The sequence below is a fragment of the Myotis lucifugus genome, unplaced genomic scaffold, assembly GCF_000147115.1.
Source record: "Myotis lucifugus unplaced genomic scaffold, Myoluc2.0 scaffold_0, whole genome shotgun sequence".
Classification (NCBI taxonomy): Eukaryota; Metazoa; Chordata; class Mammalia; order Chiroptera; family Vespertilionidae; genus Myotis; species Myotis lucifugus.
In genome coordinates this window covers 36,090,353-36,112,433 of record NW_005871048.1, presented here as the reverse complement: position 1 = coordinate 36,112,433, position 22,081 = coordinate 36,090,353, and the positions used below count along the sequence as shown (strand labels likewise).

The 22,081-nt window shown below is 36.3% G+C and overlaps 1 protein-coding gene across 1 annotated transcript in view; it reads right to left on the bottom strand.

Moving 5' to 3' along the window:
- Positions 1 to 5,912: 5,912 nt before the first annotated feature.
- The window catches only part of HOMER1 (homer scaffolding protein 1), an 84,929-nt gene continuing 68,760 nt past the window's right edge, over positions 5,913 to 22,081 (bottom strand). Inside the window, exons 6-9 of the mRNA XM_006081279.3 lie at positions 15,246 to 15,402; positions 14,430 to 14,540; positions 13,269 to 13,349; positions 5,913 to 8,134 (exon numbers count right to left, since the gene is read on the bottom strand). Coding sequence (XP_006081341.1) covers positions 7,946 to 8,134; positions 13,269 to 13,349; positions 14,430 to 14,540; positions 15,246 to 15,402 — 538 coding nt within the window. The 3' untranslated portion in view covers positions 5,913 to 7,945. The remainder of the gene's footprint in view (positions 8,135 to 13,268; positions 13,350 to 14,429; positions 14,541 to 15,245; positions 15,403 to 22,081) is intronic.

The following is a 22,081-nucleotide window of genomic DNA, read 5'->3' as shown; positions in this document are numbered from 1 at the left end:
GACAACAGAAATGTTAACCCTAAACTTTCTACGGCAATGAGAACACAAAATCACCTGGTCCTCGGGGTGAATTCAGTATCAAAGTAACACATTGGAAAAGGCACATGCAATACACTTAAGCCTCTAGAACTTGACTTTGAGGAGAGGCAGGTGAGCCACAGAAAGATAATAAGTTCTACTAGGAAAGTGTTAATTCTTCTTGTCTGTTGTCCCCCCTCCCCCACAAGCTTTTAGAAATGACAGCAACATGGAAGCTATTAACAGGAAAAAAAGGTAACATTTAATCAACAAGTCAATAAGAAAAATAAAGTCATTTTCATAAACATTTGAAACTGGGCTTATAGAAGACAGCAGTTACCACATGTAGACCCCACCTATGTATTTTGTTTCAGTTGCAAAGTATTCAGAAAGCCCGGATTCACACAAGAAATAGTAGCACTTCTTTAATAGCTCACCTCGAAATGCCAGGATGCTCTTCAATTTATCAGAGATGGCCTTATTCTGCATCTGCACAAAAATAGTTAACCTGGTACTGATGTTTGCTGGATTTCAATGTTTTAAAATGTTATAAATGGTGTACTGGAGTTTGTTGGTTTTGATTTTTTAAGTTAATATATATTTTAAAATCAAACTTTATTGAAGGATCTCAATAGAAAACAGTTTGAGTATCATTGCCTCAGACATGTGTTTATTTACTAGTATTATTATCGTGTGAAATCTGCCTGGTTTTCTGACACTCCACTCTAGGCTTCCATGAATCCCCACACTTTGGTTGTCCACTTTTCCCTCTTGGCCGTTCCTTCTGTTTCCCTGACAAGCTCTTGTCCTGTCCTGCACCTGACCCACAGTGACATGGTCATCTTATTCTCCCCATTTCTTATGCCCTCAACTACCATTACCTATGCCGGCAACTCCCAAATACATATCTCCCAAATAGATAGCTCATATTTCTCTTCTAAGCTCCATTTAGACTTAGATCTCAGTTGGATGTTCTATAGACATCTTAAACTCAAAACAGAACTCATCATTCATCATCCTTTGTCTCACCTCCTCTCTTGAATTTGCTCTCTCAATAAATGGGATTGTTCATCTGGTTGTCCAACTCAAGAGATCTAGGAATCATCCCGCATCCTTCTTTTTCCTTGTCATCTACATTAGCCAATCAGCCCTACTAATTCCACCTTCTAAATACTCTCTGAATCCATTCCACCTTCTCCATTCCCACTGCCACTGCCATGATGGGGGATTTATTGTACTTCACACAATACCTAGACTTATAAAACATGTTTTTGTTACATCACTTTTTTACAGGAAATCCTTAAATACCTTTGCATTTCCTTCAGAATAAAACCCACAATTTCATACAACTTAAAGTCCTTCCTGTTCTTCCCTTTGCCTACTTCTCCATTATACTCTGCAATTCTCTTTCACTTATTTTTCTGCTAGTTAGCTCCTACTCCTACATCAAGGCTCAGACAGGTACCATCTCTTCTGGAAAAGACTTCTCCACTCCTCTTGCCTCTGGGCTCCCTCATGTGAGTGCTCTCCTTTTCCCAGCACTTTACACTGTAAAGTACATGTGTCCTGCACTAAATTGTGAGCGTCTCTCTTGTTTTGATTCCAAAATAGAATAACAGGTGGGGCATAACAGGTGCTCAATAAATATTTTAGTTGCAAAAGTAAGAAGCATGACTTAGAGGCCGATGATCACTTTTAGGTCTATTAACAAAGCACTAACCCCACAACTGGGACTTCCCAGTGAGACGACACCTTGCTCTATGAATCTTTTCAATTAACCCAATTCAAACCCAATCCTTTTGGTTCCTCAAAAAGTTAAAGATAGAATTAACACATTATCCTGCAATCCCACTCCTAGGTGGAAATGAAAACAGGGACTCAAACAAACACTTGTACATGAATGTTCATTGCAGAATTACTCACAATAGCCAAAAGGTAAAAATGACCCACATGTCAATTGACAGATGAATGGATAAAGCAAATGTGGTATATCTATACAATGGAATATTATTCAGCATTCAAAAGAATAAAATTCTGATATATGCCACAATATGGATGAGCCTTGAAAGCATTTTACTAAATGAAAAAACCAGATACAAAAAGACAAATATTGTATGATTCTACTTATGTGAGGCTTATTACCATCCACTGAGTTACTTCTGTGGCTGAGCCAATGGCTTGATCAACCTGGAGAGGCCTCAACTGCTGTGGAACCAGAACCGACCACAAACTAACTCAGTACTGACTGCTGACCTGCTATTCAGTGGAGGGGGGTGAGTTGTGCAGGTTTACAACTTGTTTCACGAGGGAACTTGAGAGATGAACTGCCTTTCCAAGGCCTTTAGAAATAGTTTGATACCTAAGTTTTATAGACTGAATTCTGCATATAAAACTACTTTCCTTATATTATCTGAAGTGCTTAAATTTTAAAAATTGGGACTAAAACGTGACAGCTGCAAACAAAATATGACTTAGAACTGAATGACAATAAGCACTGTCAAAAACAAGGGAAGCTAAAGGAAGAAGTTCAAGGAGTATGAACATAAAATATATAATTAAGTGCCCTAACAGAGATATTATAGAGAGGCAAGGAAGGCAAGCTAGAGGGAAAGATTATACCAGAAATAATGAGCCTAGATTTCCACCTTCTTTAACTGGTGTACTGGATGGCCAGCCCGATGATGGAGGGAACACTGGATGGCCAGCCCGATGACTTCAGGTGCAATCATTTGAGCCTCTTCCCTACCTTCCTCCACCCCCTTCCAAAGGAACACCCCTGGATGGGCCCCCTCTATGTAGAAATGAAATGTCAAACAGTTAGTACAGTGCCTGTCGTACAGCAGATCGTCAACAAATACTCCTTTATGTTCCTTTTCATACTGAAGTTGTCAGGAAAGCATTCACTTCAAGTACATGTGCTTTCTAGCCATGTTTTCTGAAACAGTCATTCTGCTTAAGGTATAACAATTAAATAGGTCATAGACAGAGGTCATAGATATATGACTGACTACATATATGCACATATAACACAGATAAAATCATGAATGTTGCTAGAAAAACTACCAACAAAAGACATTTTTCTATGCTACAAAAATGGGCTTAATTTTGCATTTATTAGGCACCCATTATCACCTTAATTTGGTGTTATTAAAAGAAAGCAGAGTAATATGTCTGTCCCTGGGTAGATCGGATGTGAAAATAACTGACAAAAGTAGGTCAGAATCCCACAGAATGGTGAGTTTGAATATTGTCATATTAGGTTATAAATCCTGACAAGACAAATTTCAAGGTCTCTGAAAGCCTTTGAAATTCATGAGGGCAATCCCAACTCATTTATTTAAAAGCAGCAGAAGGTAGGAAATAGCACTTTTATGTGTCTCTGGCTATCCTGCCGTTCCTTAGAGAAAAACTGGTCATCATGTTCCTACTCTTCTTGCTGGCTCTGACCTCCCCCTCAAAAAAACCCCTCTTCCCACCCTGATGTACTCCTGGTATCCTCTGGAATGGGTCCTTGAAAGGAAAGAAGTGTCCTCAAAGAGACCAGCAATTCCATTAGAAGTCTATTGGGAGGTGTGGCCTTTCCCCTATTCTATCTAGTCCAGATGTAATTTCTCTCCCTGTGTCACCTGTTTTTGGTAAAAATGACTTACATTTCTTTTTCATCTAGTGTACAAAGCAGAAATCACTAGGCAGTGAGTGCTGACTGAGTTTTTGAGGTGTTTTTTTTTTTCTTGGATGAAATTGGTAGCTATTTTATGAGGCAATATATAAAAAAAAAAGAAAAACATTTGCCTTGGCTGATTAGCTCAGTAGTTAGAGCATCGGCCTGCAGACCAAACAGCCCCCTGGTTTGATTCCCGGTCAAGGGCAAATACTTTGGTTGCAGGTTCCCAGCCTTGGTAGGGGCGAGTGTAGGAGGCAGCCAATCGGTGTGTCTCTCATGTCAATATTTCTCTCTTCCTCCTCTTTCCTCCCTTACACTCTCTTTAGAAACCAATGAAAGATATGTCCTCAGGTGAGGGTTAAATAAATAAATACATCATGTCTTTAATTCAATTAACTATGTTTCTATTTGTGTGACATCTACATATCAGATTCCCATAGAGAAAAACTGTCATAAAAATGTAAGGTCCAATTTAATGTGAATATGAGGAACATCTGCACAATTAGAGGAAGGTAAATGATGCATCTGTTGCCATTCTAAAAAGATACTTTTCTAATAATTTTCAAAATATTCTTACATAAAAATCATCTTAACAAATTATGGTATAATAGGCTACTTGAGAAAATTTTAAAAATATGTCATTTTCAACTACTACTTATCTGGAAGTTTTCTTATTCAAGTTTTATAATTTACTTCATGAATGATAAAAGAACAATGCTAAATATCCAGAAGACAAAAATTCATTGAAGACTATTTTATAACTTCAAGCACAGAATTTCAGGATGTTAAAATCATTTGATGTCAAATAAACAAAAGAATTTATTGAAAAACAAACAAACAAACAAACGCTTCCACCTAACAAATGTTCCCCCTGCCTGCCTCCCACTCCAGAACGGACAGAAATCAGGTGCGCAGGAGAGAGCAGGCGAGCTGCGTACTCCAGAGTTAAATGAAAACATGGAAGACTGTAGCACACTTGTTAAAGAATGAATTTAATTTGAACAAGGAATTTAATTCTTTAACAAACAAATGACTTTAAAAAGGTGGTACTGGTTTAATTTTGAGTGTCCCTTTTTCAAGTTCCACTTGGAGAAAAAAAAAGTGTAAGTCTTTTCTCTACTGTAATTGCTTCCCAACAGTTCAATGACAGCAAAACATTAAATCTATGATGGTGCTGGAGTTCTTCTGTAAGGGCAGGGATGCACCTTCATGAACTTTGTAAAATCTGCGGTAAGGGAGAGAAAAAAGAGAGAAGGGAAGGGCGGGGGGAGAGGGGGGAGAGGGAGGGGAGAGAGAGAGAGAGAGAGAGAGAGAGAGAGAGAGAGAGAGAGAGACCAAAACTAATTTCCCAGGCAGGAAAATACTTACAAAACCTTTTATGTCAAAGTTAGGGTTTCACAACAGATCACACTAATGTAAAATCCAATAGCACCTGTAAGATTTAAGTAAATGCTGCCATCACTTGAACGCTTTTTAAAAAGTATCTGTAAAAGACTGAGGGGGGAAAAAGATAAAGTACATTCTCCAGAGAACAACAAATGTATTTCAAAATAAAAACTGTATTTTTGTCTTTCTTTTTCTTCAGTGGTTTTTTTGTACAAGAATTCAGTTTTCATATAATAACTTATACACAACGGGATCAACCTCTGCTCTCCTTTCTGTGTCACTTCGAGTCCACATGTTCAGGCTACAGTCCCCAACATTACTTTCTGACAAATATATTACCACAGTTTGATCTAAATATAGATACATTATATAATATTTGTCTCTGGGAAAATCAAATTTTAATATGCAAACTTTTATTTCTATAATACAGAAATGGAGAAAACTACAGTAGGCACACAACCTAATTATGACTTGAAAATGATGACTCTAGATACTCTCCTACCATAAATCAATGTTTAAAATAGTCTTAAGATTTTTATTTATATGTGCACTTGTGTCCACCTTATCCCATATACTGTACACGTCTAATGACAATCTGGGAATTTAAAGGTGCAGCCCTCAAGAAATTGTTAGATCACTTTAAAAAAAATGAGGCTCTATTGGACAAGGAAAAAACTCAGAAAATTTCCAATTTTAAATTTCATATAGTAGGAAAATATTAAAAATAATTTTCTGTATATACATATGGGTATATGTATATATTGAGTTACACACATCTCACATATCAATACAACTCAAGTGGAGACATTTTGATGAGTTATTTTCCCACTATATAATAACTATGTCAAAATTTAAAAATATCTTATTACATCATTAAAATAATTCACTTACCATTTCAACAGCTTACACTGTTTATTTATTTTTAACTCTTCATATCTACATTCCCTGATCCCTAGAGTTAAATCCCCTATTTAAATCAAAATCTGGTGCTCTTTGTTACTCAGAAACTGATAGATAAAATCACATCTACTTCAAAATTCTATCAATTAAATAAAATTTTATTACCTGATTTGTCAGAGAAATATCTCAGCTCTGAGCTTGTGTACCTACATTACCTTCCCTGTAATACATAGGTGAGGAAAATACCCTAAAATAGATGGAGGTAACTCACATGATGTCATAGCACATGTAATACATGATGATTAAGTGTCTGATAAAAACTTTTCAGAGACATCTGAAAACTCACTTTAGAAACTAACTTTAGAAACAAACCATTTATTTTTCACTCTAATATAAATTAATATGTATGTATTTGCATACATACACATACATATATAAAACAAAATTGCCTATGCTGAGTAGCTGTTTGTGAGTGAAAAAATGGTTACAAATTGATTAATTAGCTCAATTTTGTTCTTAACAATTCAATCCTTTGGGGGTACAAACCAAAAGTCAGTGCACTTTGTAGACTCCTCAGAGTCAGATTCCCAAGCAAACACTTTAAAAAAGAACCCTCCTCAACATCGCAGGCATTGTACAGCGAGAATACATGGACTCTGATGCAACTCCTACTCCATATGCAGACTAAACAGCACGTGCCTTACTTTTAAAATAGCTTCTTAAAAGAAATATATAAAGAAATGCATCTTCGCTAAAAGTCTTTTAAAATTACATCAAAACAACATTAAAACCTGTTCACTGAGAAGAGCCTATTGAATTGAATTCCTGTGTTGAAATGCCCAGTTAACAGTTCAGAATGTTGCCTTGTGAGGTTTGACTAGAGAGATGGTTGGCGTGAAGATCCAGACAGAGTACACGGCTCAATCCCAATCGTCCTCTGGTCAGCTGTTTGATGGAAATGGATCCCTTTAAAATAGCTATACACCTGAAAATGATCTATAATAAACAGTTCCCCAATAACCATAATTATTTGTAAATTGAAATGCGTTGATCATTCAGAAAAGATTTCTTGCAAAATATATAAATAAAGGTAACTGCATATTCTGTAAATATACTTAACATTGCTAGACCAGACCGTCAGTGACGGGCTGCTGCATTTCAGTACTGTGTCAAATTTATTAGAAATTTAAAAAGAAAAATTTCTGAGGGACTCAGCTGCCTTCATTAGTTGGCTTTAAAATGTGTAATAAAATGGGAGACAGTATCTTCTCATAAATACATGGAATCAATATGGAAAAGTAAACTATACAGTGACAAGGTTAGAGAACACCAGAGTGTAGCAGAGTGGTCACCAGAGTGAAATATCTTCCCGCGTAAAAAAGGGGAAGAGCTCTATACACCCCGTCACAGCAAGCATGTTTCAATTAAAGATGCAGCTCTCTCTCACTCCTGGCAAGAATTAACTGGTAATGACACTGCTTCTCAACAGTGCAAAAATATCCTGAGAAATTATTCAGATTATAACAAAAGACAGGGCTTTCGTCACTAAGTTTTTTTGCACAAAACACAGCTTTAGATATCATAAATAAATTAAGTTAAAAAGCAGATAGCCTTCACTGTGTTGAACACAAAAGGGGGATGTGACCCAGACATTGTTAATTCTCCCATTGGCTAATATCAGGAAAAAGAAGAAAAGGATTGCATTAAGTGTCTATTTATAATTTTCTAGTTAACTATGGCCAATAATATACATGGAGGTAATTTGTAGTTCAAGTGTTTCATCTCTTTTTTCCCCAACTAGCTAAAAGCTGGATTCTAAAATTTACACTGAAATATACAATTCCAATTTTCAAAAAAATCCTCCTCCCGGAGGAGTGATATTTAAATTTTTTGTGCAATCTTGATGCAGAGCCCAAACAGTCCTATGAAGGGAGACAGTGTATTTTTTAATCAATTGGCACTGAAATTTCACTTTCCTTAGCTGCATTCTAGAAGCTTGGCCAAGTTATCTCGTAACTCTGTTAGTTCAAATATTTTCCCATCGAGAATGTCTAAGAGCGTCTTCAGGTTATTACGAAAAGCTTCTTGTTCGCTCTGACTTTTCTCCAGACGTTGCTCTAAGTCAGACAGTTGTCCCTCCAGGTCTTTGTTCCGAATTTCTACTTCCTTTAGAAACAAAAGTGTGACATATATACACGTCAGTTCATGATTTAGAAAACGATACGACTTTTGTTATTACCAATATTGTGGTCGCTATGAATCTCAGGTTAACACAATTTTAGGAGAGATTTCAGACTTCACCATCTGAGATATCCATGCGGTTTCACCGACGGGTTTGTGCATGAATCCACCTACCCATCTAACAAAAATGTCCTGACTGCTTACTTTGTGCCAGGCAAGCCCCTGGGCACTTCAAATACCGAGACAGTACTGAAGACCCCCTTAGAGGATTACCTGTATCTCATTTCTATTTCTGCTACCATGCTGTTCCTAATGCACAATTGTTAGCAATCTCTGGTGAAAGCAGGCAGAGAAAAAGAGGGAAGTTAATGTTTTCTCCTTACTGGCAATTCTGGAGAAAGACTGAGAGAAGAAAATGATTCCCTAAAATTAAGTTTTAGGATCCTCTGAATATGTTAATTATTCTCTGTTTTGCCACAAGAGCGAATGAATGCATGTGGTAGAAAATATAGTTCAATTGCTAAAAATGATAGTGAAGATATATAACAACTACATATAAGAATTATAAAGCTAATAATTCCAACATACTGGAAAACAAGGAAAGAAAAATAATCACAAAAAAGGAAGTTCATGGCAACAAAAATAATTTTTTAACACATTAAATTCTGGCATACTTAGAAGTTTTTACTGCTCTAAAAATGTTTCTAAATGTGACAAATATAGTAAGCAATTCTATAAAATAAAATAACATAACATGAGGTTTGATTTAATTTCAGTAAAAGATAAAATTGAGAAAAAAAGCAGAAAATCAACTATTATACTTTAAATAAGCATATGAGTTGCAGATAAGCAATGAATTGAAAGTTACAGCAGTCTCCTTATCTGAGAGGGGACACATTCTAAGATCCCCAGTGGATGCCTGAAACTGCAGAGAGTACCAAACCCTATATATACTGTATTTTTCCCTACACATACATACCTATGATAACATTGAACTTATAAATTAGGTACAGTAAAATATTAACAATAAAATGGAATAATTATAACAACACACTGTAGTAAAAGTTATGGGAATGTGGTCTCTCTCTCAAAATATCTGATAACTGAGACAGTTACTAAGTGACCCATAGGTGGGTAGCCTTTTCAATGCGGATACGCTGGACAAAGATGTTATGTCCTGGGGTGGGACAGAGCAGGACGGCTGAAGATTTTATCATGATGCTCAAAATGGTGTGCAATTTAAAACTTATAAATTGTTTATTTCTGGAATTTCCCATTTAATATTTTCAGACTGCAGTTGACCACAAGTAACTGTTTTTGTGCAATCTTGATAAAAAACAAAAAACCCTAGGTAAAGAGGGGACTACTGTATATAGCCTTTCTAGAAAGCTCACTTTTACATCTGAGAGGACTGAGGTGACTGACACAATTTACATTCACGTATGCAAATTCTATGGAGTAATAAAAACACTTTGGTGTTAGTAACACAATATGAATCAGCCTCAGAAACTATATTTCAAAAACATTAGTACATCATTTAAGTATAAATCTCTAAAAAATTCTGTAAAGTCTAAAGGATAGGGGGAAATTTTTTTAAATTACTGCAAGACAATTCGGTAAATAAAAAGAACAGTATGTGAAGCAGATCTGTATGCATGAGGACAAACACTGGGAATTAATGTACTAATAGGAAATAGGAACTACTTCAGGGCTTTGGGATTATGGGTACTTTTCCGAAATTTGTCTTATGATACCTGTTAAACTTTTGAGAAAAATAACTGGGAAATGGCTTGAATACATAAGAGAGTAACAGTTGATTTAGGATTCCGAACATGTAGAAATGTTCATGGGCTTTGACAGAAATAACTAAGATCAAGGCTTAAGCCAGAATGCCACAGATGCGTTGCAACAGCCTGGGAAAATATAAAAAAGGAATTATGCAGCTATAATCACTTATAAATGACGAATTTAAGGAATCCCAACCTAATCTTAAGGTATTTACTGTGAGATGTTTACCAGGTGCGTTTCTAATCTCTTTCCTTTGAATAATCCACAAGATGAAGATAAGTAAACTGAGCGCAGAATCTAAAATCAATAAAATGTTTATAAATTCAGAAGCCCTGGAGGCTCTAAACTATGAGGGAGAAAATAGACTCTGGGATCAAATCTAAAAATGCCACTCATGACTGCACAGCGTGCTCTCTTGCCTGCTTAAACAATAAGCTTAAGAGTAGGATGTTTCCAACTATAAAAATAGACGAAATGTCATTCACTAGAAAACACCCACTTCACCAGGCACCGCCCAGTTTGCCCTCTAAAGCCTTCCTTTAAAATGAAAGGCTTCCTTGTTCTCTTTGCCAATCAAGGAAACATCCAAACATTTTCAATGGAAGCAAGCAAAACACAAAATTCTCTCAACTATTAAAACGGTATTGTTCTCTCTCAAAGGAGTCTCACACTCTAAGCCATTTTTCTGATTGGAGGAATTTTACTAGGCAGATAACAAAAGGGATCCAATACAATGCTGACGGTGCTGGTCTATTCTGAGGCAGAGAATGTGATCCTAGGGCAAGAACAGACAACCGGTGCATGGGGCCAACAGGAGCCCATCAGAGCCCTGGATGGTGGCACTTCTCAATCTTCCACCTTCTGTACATATTTTCCAATCCTCTTTTTTCTTCCTGTATTGTCCCTCCTAACTCATTCTTCTGTTTATTATCATTCTTGTCCTACTATTTTCCCCTTCTCCTTTACTGATATGTAAGCATGTTACCGGACACCCAGAGGCCTGGTTCAGCCCTTATAAAGAAAGCACTGCAGCCGTAACTGGTTTGGCTCAGTGGATAGAGTGTCGGCCTGAGGACTGAAAGGTCCCAGGTTTGATTCCGGTCAAGGGCATGTACCTTGGTTGCGGGCACATCCCCAGTAGGGGGTGTGCAGGAGGCAGCTGATCGATATTTCTCTCTCATCGATGTTTCTAACTCTCTATCCCTCTCCTTTCCTCTGTGTAAAAAATCAATAAAATATATTTTTTTAAAAAGAGAAAGCACTACAGGCTAGAAATTTTGCTAACTCCCTTTCCAGTGCTTTACAGTCAATAACTGAAAGTATCAATCCTAGTTGGCAGAAGGTCAAGCTCTGTATTTGTTAGTTTGGTAAGTACTTTTGATATTCAGGGAAATAATAGGTAAAAATTGATATTCACAATTCCAGGTGCCAACTGTAATTATTCAATTACTGATCAATCAATGATGAAATACATTTAGCAATTTAATATGAATAAATTACCTCTTAGTTTCTCGGGATAATGTAAATGTACATATAACTAAAAAATTTTTTAAAGAATTGTTAGGAATGATTGGACACTTGCTGCCTGAAGCAGTGTGGTCATAAAGAAAGAAGAGAAATTTTGAAATCAAAACAAATCTAGGCCTCACTCCTTTCTAGCTAGATGCCTGACTGAACTTGCTAACACCTCTGAGCTGCTGCCTCCTCTTTGGAAGTGGGATACAACAGCTGTTACTGTGAGAATCAGAGCTAATGTATGTAAGTGTTTAGCATATGCCTGAATTATAGCCAATATTGAAAAAAATGGTAGCCAACGTGGAAACAGGCAACAAAACTAGGCTGCATTTCCCCCATATTTTCCCAGCCCCGATTGCAGGCTTCATATTTTAGTTCTACACCAGGATGTCTCAACCTTGGCATACTGACATTTTGGACTGGATGACTCCATGTTCTGCAGCATCCTTGGCTTTGACCTATGAGCTAGCAGTAGCACCGCCCTACTTGTGAACATAAAAAATGTCTCCACGCATTGTTAAATGTCCCCTGGGGAACAAAACTGTACCCAGTTGAAAACCACTGATTTACACAGATGATTAAAATGTAGAAACATTTTGTAGAGCAAATCAAAACAAGTGACCTCATTTTTTCCCAGGCCACTGAAAATCAGTGATAGGAGGGGGAAAGGGAAATATTTCATTTCATGTAAAGAACCTGTTTTCTTTATGAAGGCTCTCTACTGTCAGAGAATGTGACTGTCTCCATTTACATACAGGTTGAACAAGTTAGCCTATGCAAGCCTCTGTTTCTTCATTGACTCACAGAGAATACATGCATAACATAAGTGAAGTGCTTAGTGCAGTGTGTCCAGTACATAGTAAATATTCAATAACTGCTGGTCATTCTGATGATAATCTAGGTACTCTTTCCAATCCTGGGCTTTCAGGTCCCACTTACCACCTCTTATCCAAAATTCCTCACTCTATACATGCATTTATTTCTACTGCAAACCATAAAGTGGTCCTAACTCCTCTTGAGGTAGCCATGGGGGTTTAATCAAAGTTTACAGGAGGAGACTTTGGTAATGAATTTTTTTTAAAATATATTTTATTGATCTTCTACAGAGAGGAAGGGAGAAGGATAGAGAGTTAGAAACATCAATGAGCGAGAAACATCGATCAGCCGCCTCCTGCACACCCCTGACTGGGGATGTGCCCGCAACCAAGGCACATGCCCTTGACCGGAACCGAATCCGGGACCCTTCGGTCCACAGGCCAATGCTCTATCCACTGAGCCAAACCGGTCAGGGCGGTAATGAATTTTTAAAAATCTTCCTAACGATGGCTCGTTACCACTGACACCTAATAGGTGTATATAAATTGGAAGCATAGTATACATGTAGAAAAAAGTGAGTAAAATTAATTAGACTGAAAACATAAGAAGAGCACTGACTGGATTTCCATTAGGGCACAACTCCTGCTTTAATTCATATATTAATTCAATGTAAAAAATGAGCAGAATTTCTAAACTGAATGAAAACCATTTGAGAAGTTTTCTTTAAACTCAAAGTATTTTTAGGTTAAAAGTCGAAATTTCTAAAATAATTTACTAAAGATAATTTATAAATGACTGCCTATGATGACTGTAAGCTACCTAAACGAAATTTTCAACTACTTTTTGAAAAAATATAAGCTTACGCATGAATCAGAAGTCCTGGAAAAGAAAAATGACCAAGAATCTACAAAATGGAGTTTCAGAAAAAAAGTCATTACTATGTGACAGAATGACTGATGCCTCCTATGCAGACATGAATAAACATTTTATTAGAGCTTACCTGCAGTTTCTGAGTCAGAGAGTCCCTCTGTTCTTGGAGTTCTCTGGCATTATCAATTTCTTGTTTTAATCTTTCTATTTCCTAGAAAAAGTAGAGCAATGTCTTTAACAACAACATTTAAGTGATATCAAGGAAAAGAGAAGGCACCATTTCCCCCTGAAATTACTGTCCTAGTTCTTTAAGACAATGATTTAAAGAACATTGACTTTAAATTCCTTAAAAAAGGTGAAAGGATTGAAAAAAAAAAAAGAAATTAACTCATAGACAGACAACAGTATGGTGATTACCAGAGGGAAACAGAGATGGGGGGAGGTAGGAGAGAGTAAAGGAGGGACAAAGGTATGGAAAGAGACTTGATTTGGGATGGTGAACCATATACAGATGATATGTAATAGAATTGTGTCCCTGAAACCTATATAATTGTATTAACTAATGGCACCCCAGTAAATTCAATAAAAAAATAAAGAGCATTCCTTTATACTGACTTTTAGAGAGGTGAATTCAACTTTAAATATATATTTTTATTTATTTCAGAGAGGAAGGGAAAGGGACAGAGAGATAGAATTATTGATCGGCTGCCTCCTGCATGCCTTACACTGGGGATTGAGCCTGCAACCTGGGCACATGCCCCGACTGGGAATCGAACTGTAACCTCCTGGTTCATAGGTCGATGCTCAACCTCTGAGTCACTCCGGCCAGGCTGAATTCATCTTTATAGGCATGTTGTCTTGTGCAGAATAATCTTAAGAAGCAAGCAACAAGTCTAATGATGGCTTTGGTGTATACCACTGCTCAGAAACAGTCTGAACATTTTAAGGTTGTTTCAAGTTTTGAATTCTTCCCTGGGATATTAAATCGAACTGAAAACCAGAGAAAGCAACAGCTTGTAAAATATAACTTCTAATAGTTTCCTGTTGGTCATATGGATACAACTCTCAGACAGAGAGTTGCATAATTGGTATGCAACAAGCAGTATCTCAGTCTGATTGCCTCACCATAGTTCATAACAACAGAAACAAGGATGGAGAAAATATGAACAAGGTTAATATCACTCAAGAAAATTTCACGCTAAAAAAACCCACACAGCCTTACCTTATTCCATCAAGTACATAGACTCTAATATTTTAGCTAGATTACAGATGAGCAAAAAGTAGAAAGTACCTCTTCCTTTTCTTTCAGTGTTTCTTCCAGTTCTTGTATTGTCTGATTTAATTCTGTCTTATGGGTATGCACTGCATTTGCTTGACTACTAACACATTCAAGCTCAGTCACCTAAAATTAAATGAGAACTCAGGTTAAATTATGTGAAAATTTCAAAGAATTTATTACTGAAGAGATAATAGACCCTTAACAGGTGAATAATGAATTTTGAATCAATATATGAAAATTAATTTTGAGCAATATTAAGATCGAAGAATAAATAGAAAAGATTCTTTAAAGATGTGGATTTAGGACAAAAAAGAGCAAAGGAAATAACTATTTACATGGGTTGGTCAGGAAAAGGACAGGAAAACTTAAGTGATTAATGATAGAAAATTCCTTTAAAAACTTCTCATAATGTTCAAAATCAGATATAGTCATCTGCCCTCCCTGTAGCTTTCAAATTTAATTGAAAATTGGCCTTGCAGAGGTGAGAAATTTCTCTAATACGTTCCCAAAATGTAAGAGAATCTAGAAGAAAAAATATGCTTAAAATACAACTTAAATATTTGATACTAGAATGTCTACATATTAATAGTTTCTCTTATGGCAAAAGATAGTTCTTCAGTCAATAGGTTGACTGAGAGCCCAAACACAACATAACTTTTAATGAACACTTGCTATTTTTTGAGAGAACAGATACAATACAACCCACATATGCTCTGAGCACCAATGAAAATCTCCAAACGATGTCCCTGCGCTGAATCAACATGTAAATTTCCTCTGATCAAGGAAATCTGCTGGCCATAAATTCCATGGACAGCAGCCTGTACTTGCCCGCTTGTGCAGACGTTCTGCTTCCTCTTGATATGCAGCAAGTTGCTGTTTCCATTGTTTCACATTGGCAGTAGACTCCAACAGGGCTGCAGTGAGTTTGGCATTATTTCCTTTGAGGGTAGCCAGTTCAGCCTCCCAATGTTTGCTGATTGCTGAACTGAAATAAAAACACACAAAACAACTCTATCCATTATACTGAATATTATTACATTGAAAGGACAGAAGTACTCAGGTCAATCATTTAGTTCATAGTTCATGAATGTTTCAAAGACAATCCAAGAAGAATAAAAACAGAAGTATTTCACTGAAATGCTCCTAGTAAAGAAAACCTAGCAAATGAGGAAATATAAAAAGTGCCAAAGTAGTAGGCTTAATGTGGAAAAGTTCTACTCACTATGACAGATACAGATATCTATAGAAGAGTCTCCACCCATTCTTTCTTTCTTTAAAAAAATTTATTTTTATTGATTTCAGAGAGGAAAGAAGAGGGAGAGAAAGAGAAATATCAATGATGAGAGAGAATCATTGATTGGCTGCCTCCTGCATGCCCCCTACTGGGGACCAGCCCAAAACCTGGGCATGTGCCCTGACTACTAACACACCAGCTGGGCTCTACCCATTCTCTTTTGAAGAATAAACATTATATCCTGAAAAATATCTATAAAGAAAACCTAATGTACTATATTTTTAAGAGCATCATAGCCTGAAGTACAATTTTATTCCTTCATATAAAACATATGAGGATGCCCTAGCCAATTTGGCTCAGTGGATAGAGCGTCAGCCTGTGGACTGAAGGGTGCCAGGTTCGACTCTGGTCAAGGGCACATGCCCCAGTTGCGGGCTCAATCCCCAGTGGGAGGCATGAAGGAGGCAGCCGATTGATGATTCTCTCTCATCATTGATATATCTCTCTCTCTCCCTTCCTCTCTAAAGTCAATAAAAATATATTAAAAAAACAACAACAACCTCCCCCCCAAAAAAAAAAACATATGAGGATGCTTCAATGTTTTAATAAGGTTTGGGACATGTAATAGAGTATTTAAAATTATTGGTGATTTATTTCATCTTGTTCAGAATTTTTAAATGTTCTAAATATTTTTAAAAAATGCTGAAATAAAAAGATTTCAGGTCATATGACAGACTAGACCTAGAAACTAATGATTTAATTTCTGATAGAATTCCCCTGTCATTGATAGAACAGAACTTAAAGCAATCACCTTTCCCCCCATTTAATGTTCTACTTGATAAGTTACCCATAGTATTTTAATCAAGACAATTTTCTATTACAAAGACAATTCTACTGGTTAGGAAGATCCCTTTTTTAATAATTCCTTTCTTACACTTTATAATGAAGAAAGAATTGCCTCCTTTCTCATTATTGAACATTTTGTTCCTATTAGTGAAGTTCTACTAACCTCATTCCATTAACTAACTAGTAATGATAATAGCTTTCCTTAATCCACATTTGATGTTTGATGTTATTTGCATCACAAAACAAATATTTTGATGGACTGATATTTTATAACATTAACATATTAGATAAAAGATAGCATAATTTCTACCATCAAGATTCCTAAAGCTCATCATGAATAATTAGACATATCAGCATTATGAGATCATTTCTGTGAAATTCTTGCCAAAAACTCATAACTCTCATCCCAATTATGAGAAAACATCCTATAAACCCAAAGTGGGAGACATTCTACAAATTAACTGATTGGTGCTCTTCAAAAGTGTCAAGAAGAGATAAGACTGGAAAAAAATGGAGAAGATTAAGAAGAAATAAGTAAATGCAATGTGAGATCCTGGTTAGGTCCTAGAACATAAAAAGGGACATTGGTGAAAATTGGTATCTGCAGTTTAGTTAGAAGTATTGTATCAATGTCAATTTCCTGGTTTTGAGAATTATGATTATGAAAGATTTTAACATTAATGAAATCTAAGTGAGAGGCATACGGGAAATCTCTATACAGTTTTACAACTTTCATATGTCTAAAATTAATTTAAAATAGAAAACTAAAAATATTTCTAAAGGGTCCTGAAAATTTTTCAGCAAAACATGAAAGAACAGAATCAAACAATTAGTTAAGCTATTAATTTAACAACCCATTTTTCTCCTTAAAAAGAAAGTTCTTTCTGATTCTTCTTTTGTGGAATGATTTTCCAGATTCAGATTTTCTGAGCAAAGTGTACATTGATTCACCTTCTCTAACTGAATTATAGATTTTTTTTAAAACCACCTACCAATTGTTCCACTACAGAGATGAGTTTTATTTAAATGGGTTTTTCAAAACTCATAAAATTGTACAGAAGGGTAAGTTTTACTATTTATAAATTATACTTCAATTAAAACTTTATTATCACACTGCCAAAAGAAAAAATAAAAGCTTTCTAAGCACTCCTAGATATTCTTCCTGTGACTGTAGCATTACAAATAATAAGAGCTGGAAAGTCTTCTTAGATGGGTAGAATGGTCTCTAAGCTGCTCCATTCATGTCTGTATTTATTGGCATGGGAAGAGACTGAGTGGGCATGAAACAGAACAGCTGTGATATAAAGAGAGTCCAAAATAAAAAGGAAGGAGGTGAGGGCATCTGGAGATGTTGATAAAAAGGAGATTGGAGAAGTAGGATTATAGAGGCAGGGATACGCAAGGGAAAGGAATAGACAGCTGTAATTAAAATTAGTTTGGGGTCTGGCCAGTGTGGCTCAAGGGTTGAGTGTTGACCTCTGAACCAGGAGGTCATGGTTCCATTCCTGGTCAGGGCACATGCCTGGGTTGTGAGTTCAATTTCCAACAGGGGGCATGCAGGAGGCAACCCATCAATGATTCTCTCTCATCACTTATGTTTCTATCTCTCTCTCCCTTCCTCTCTGAAACACACACACACACACACACACACACACACACACACACTTAAAAATTGGCTTGGGTAAGGAAAAAACTGAAATGATGCCTCTGGAACAGGATAGAAAAAGATGAACATATAAAGTCTTGATATACCATAATTTCTTTACTTCATAGCCATGAACATGTCTTGAGTCTCTAATGTATTAAGTAGTGAGATTTGGCCACAGATAGTAAGTTCAATGAATTCCCACTAACTCTTTTCTTCCTTTACTCTGCAGAGTTCCAAAATACTGCTGATTGCACTTAAGAAAATAAATATTGAGGCAAATTATTTTATCAAATACTTGCATGCATATTGCACAAGACTACAATAACAATCTAAGACCTAATAGTCCTGAAATGAGTAGTACCAGAGACCAGTTCAATGCTAAGTTTGTGTGTTTCTGCATTTTCATATACTTGGTTCCAACGTTAATAAAGATATGTTCTTAAGGCCATTTTGTAATATCAACCAAAAACTGCATCTTTGTTGGTAAATTTGAATCTTTCAGGACATTCTTGCTTCTTCTACTTTAGGAGTGGCTTCATTAATAATCCATCTTTCTAGAGCACAATGTGAAATACAATTTAGAAAATAAAATCTTTTTTATTCTTTTAATTTGCCCTGTTTTCTCTGGAGAGCTTCCTCGTATATTCTTTTCACCATCCAGTATATATTAGAATACCCTATATAATATCAACTTACAATGAATTCCAAAGAGTATCCTGCAGGAAGTTCTACATGTGAGCTATTTGTTATCTCAGATGTGTTCAGCTCTAATATATAATTTTAAATACTTGGCACACTTTTGCAATTTTGAGAAACAATGTTCCTTTCTTCTATCTACAACTCCTCCCCCTTTAGACTCATATTTAGCAGTAATTAATACCTTGGGATTAATTCTGATACCAAAACTTTAAGTTAGCATCTTACATTTCAGGAATATTGTTTAAAAAATTGAGGTTCTCTGACTGCTAACTTGGTCTTTTTTTACAGGTACACTTTTGACAGTTTCACACTGAATAAACTGCTCACAAAGAAACACCTAAATTGTTCATCTGGAGACACCAGTGAGTCAGAAGAGATTTCGAAATACCACTATGACCTCATGTCTGAGTGCTGGAATAAGGACAAAATAATTCTTTATTCCCATGACTGGTAAAGTTTCCCTTCAAACATGACCGGCTAGTTTCCTGCTGGCACTTCCGATCTAGAAGTCAGGGAAGGAGTTCAGAACATTCCAAAAACATCATTTGAAAGGTTCCTTAAGCTGGAATTTTACCATTTTCCTTTATCTAAAGTCAAAGTTCTACAAGAAAGCAGTCAACTTAATTAAATTAGTTATACTTCAAAAGTATCATCTAACAAATAGGTAATCTAACAAAATAAGAGTCTAGTGAATGAGTAACACACTTATTTAACCTGTGGAGTAAACCCTGTGAGTCCACGGTCAGCAATAGGATTTAAGAAAACTGCCTCTCCTCCATGCCTGCAGGGGCCAGGATCCACCATCAGTCTCTAGAAGGGCAGCGCCTTGCATGTGCTTCTTAAGCATGTTAATTATGTAGAATTGTGAAAAATACCCAGATAAGATTTTAAAAGAGGATTTAAAAATAGACTGCAACAGGCTCACTTTTCGACATTATTCTCAGTGTGAATGGTGAGGTCACTCCCTAACTATGCAAATAAGACTGACTCAAGCCCTTCACAATCCTGACTGGTCTCAGGATTGGCCTAGTGGTCTCTCTTCACTGCCCGTCCATACCTGTGAAGGCAAAAGCAGCCAACATGGATGTCAACGCACCTGTGTGCCACTTTCTGGGCCACGTGCTCTCATGTCGGCGTGTTGGCCCCAACCTAGTTCCATTTAGAAACTAATGCTTCCTTCAATAGTTTAGGGTCCAAATTTGTTTCTTTTTTTTTTTATATTTTATTGATTTTTCACAGAGAGGAAAGGAGAAGGATAGAGAATTAGAAATATCGATGAGAGAGAAACATCGATCAGCTGCCTCCTGCACACCTCCTACTGGGGATGTGCCCGCAACCAAGGTACATGCCCTTGACCAGATTCGAACCTGGGACCTTTCAGTCCGCAGGCCGATGCTCTATCCACTGAGCCAAACCGGTTAGGGCCAAATTTGTTTCTTAATACAATTTAAGTTATCCTTTTAAATGAAAACGAAGGAAGTTTGCACTGTTTATAATCAGGTGTTGTTGTTGTTGTTGTTTTCATCAAAAGGACTTCAGTGAGTAGGGGTTTAAGGTCCTGCCATGCAGAGAGCCTCGTATATGAAAGGCTTTTTCTACTAGATGTAGCTGAAAGCTCTAATTTGCCTAAATGCTTAATAGGGTGTCTCTCAAAGCTTCCTGTAATTGTGGCAACTCCTGTGGTTACTTCCTTATCCTCGAGGTCCTTTAATCGGGTGTTCCCAGTGTTCTGTTCCTTAGTGTCCTGTTGGTACCTGCTTCTTCTGACCCATGCTTTCAACGTATGCCTGGGTAATCCCCCGAGTCTGACATTCCAGCTCAAATTCCTTCCCTGCCTCACAATCCATCATCTTTGCACATAGCCTGCCATCCAGAAACTAATGGCTACAGGTAAACAGATAAAGATGTATTTGCTGATACTTTTAAAGACAGTCCCTGTAGTAAGCTGGAAATAACTTGGTCACATTCTGGAAAACACAGTGCTCAGAATTTTAGAATTAAGCATTAAAGCTTTTAGTAAACAGTGGCTTGGAAGAAAATCTCAGACAAGAGGAAGGTAGTTTTTAAAGAAACACTGTATCACCAGTTATTGATATCCATGATACTGGGTTGAAAAACATGGACATAAACTATAATAAACAATGAACCAGAAGAGTTAGACTCTGAATATTATCAAATTATAGGAACATCTTAAACCACTTATCTTACATATATTACCCATGTACAAAAGTAGTTACAGAGACACATTGCCACCAAAAGCCAAATAAAGAGTTATAGTCAGTTTAATTGACAATATTTTCTTGGTAGCATGTCAAATAATGGTGTCTTATCATCAAAGCATCTGAACTTAGATAAAATGCAGAATTTTACTTATTTCTGATAAAGAAAATTAAACACCATTGACTTTTTGGAGGAAGTTATAAAATTAATCTGAAACAAATTACTTCAAAATGTAATAATGCATGTGTTTATCAGTCTATAAGTAGAAATTTCTAAGTTGTGAAGAATATTGTTAAATGTATACATTAAACAAGAACCATTGTGAAACAGTGGTTAAAAGTATAGGTTCATTCAGGTACAACTACAACTGGTACAATGTTATATGTCCATTATATGCCAACTTTTAATTAAAGCATAGACTCAGAAGTCTGTTGACTTGGTTCAATCTATGGCTCCAGCCATTTGCTAGTTATGGGACCCTAGACATGTTATCTAACCTCATGAGGTCTGTTTCCCCATCTGTAAAATTAGGATTAATATTAACTATCCTCATTGGGTGACTCTGAGGAATAAACAGCCCATATAAAAGTACCCTTGAAGAAAGCACATAATACACACTCAATTGTTAGTATCTTCCAAATGCACAAGCAATAAAGAATCTTGAAAGAATCTTTAGTGAGCTATGAAAAAGCTAAAAAGATTTAATATTCAATATTTTAAGGGAGATATTTTTGATTAGTGATGTACACAACTTAAATCAAATGTAATTTAAATCATATCCACATCAGGTGTGCACTTAATAAATTCTGTCGTTTTCCTTAGGTACTACAGATGTATTATCTATATACACTGAGTGGCCAGATTATTATGACTGGCCAGATTATTATGACCACCTCATCAGTACAATGAAGTGAATTAGTTATGCAAATAATAATAATCATAAAACCTTGAGAGTATTTGCTTAGGAAGTTTTTAATATTCAGTATTTTTGGAAGTGTCAATGAAGTACTGATGGAG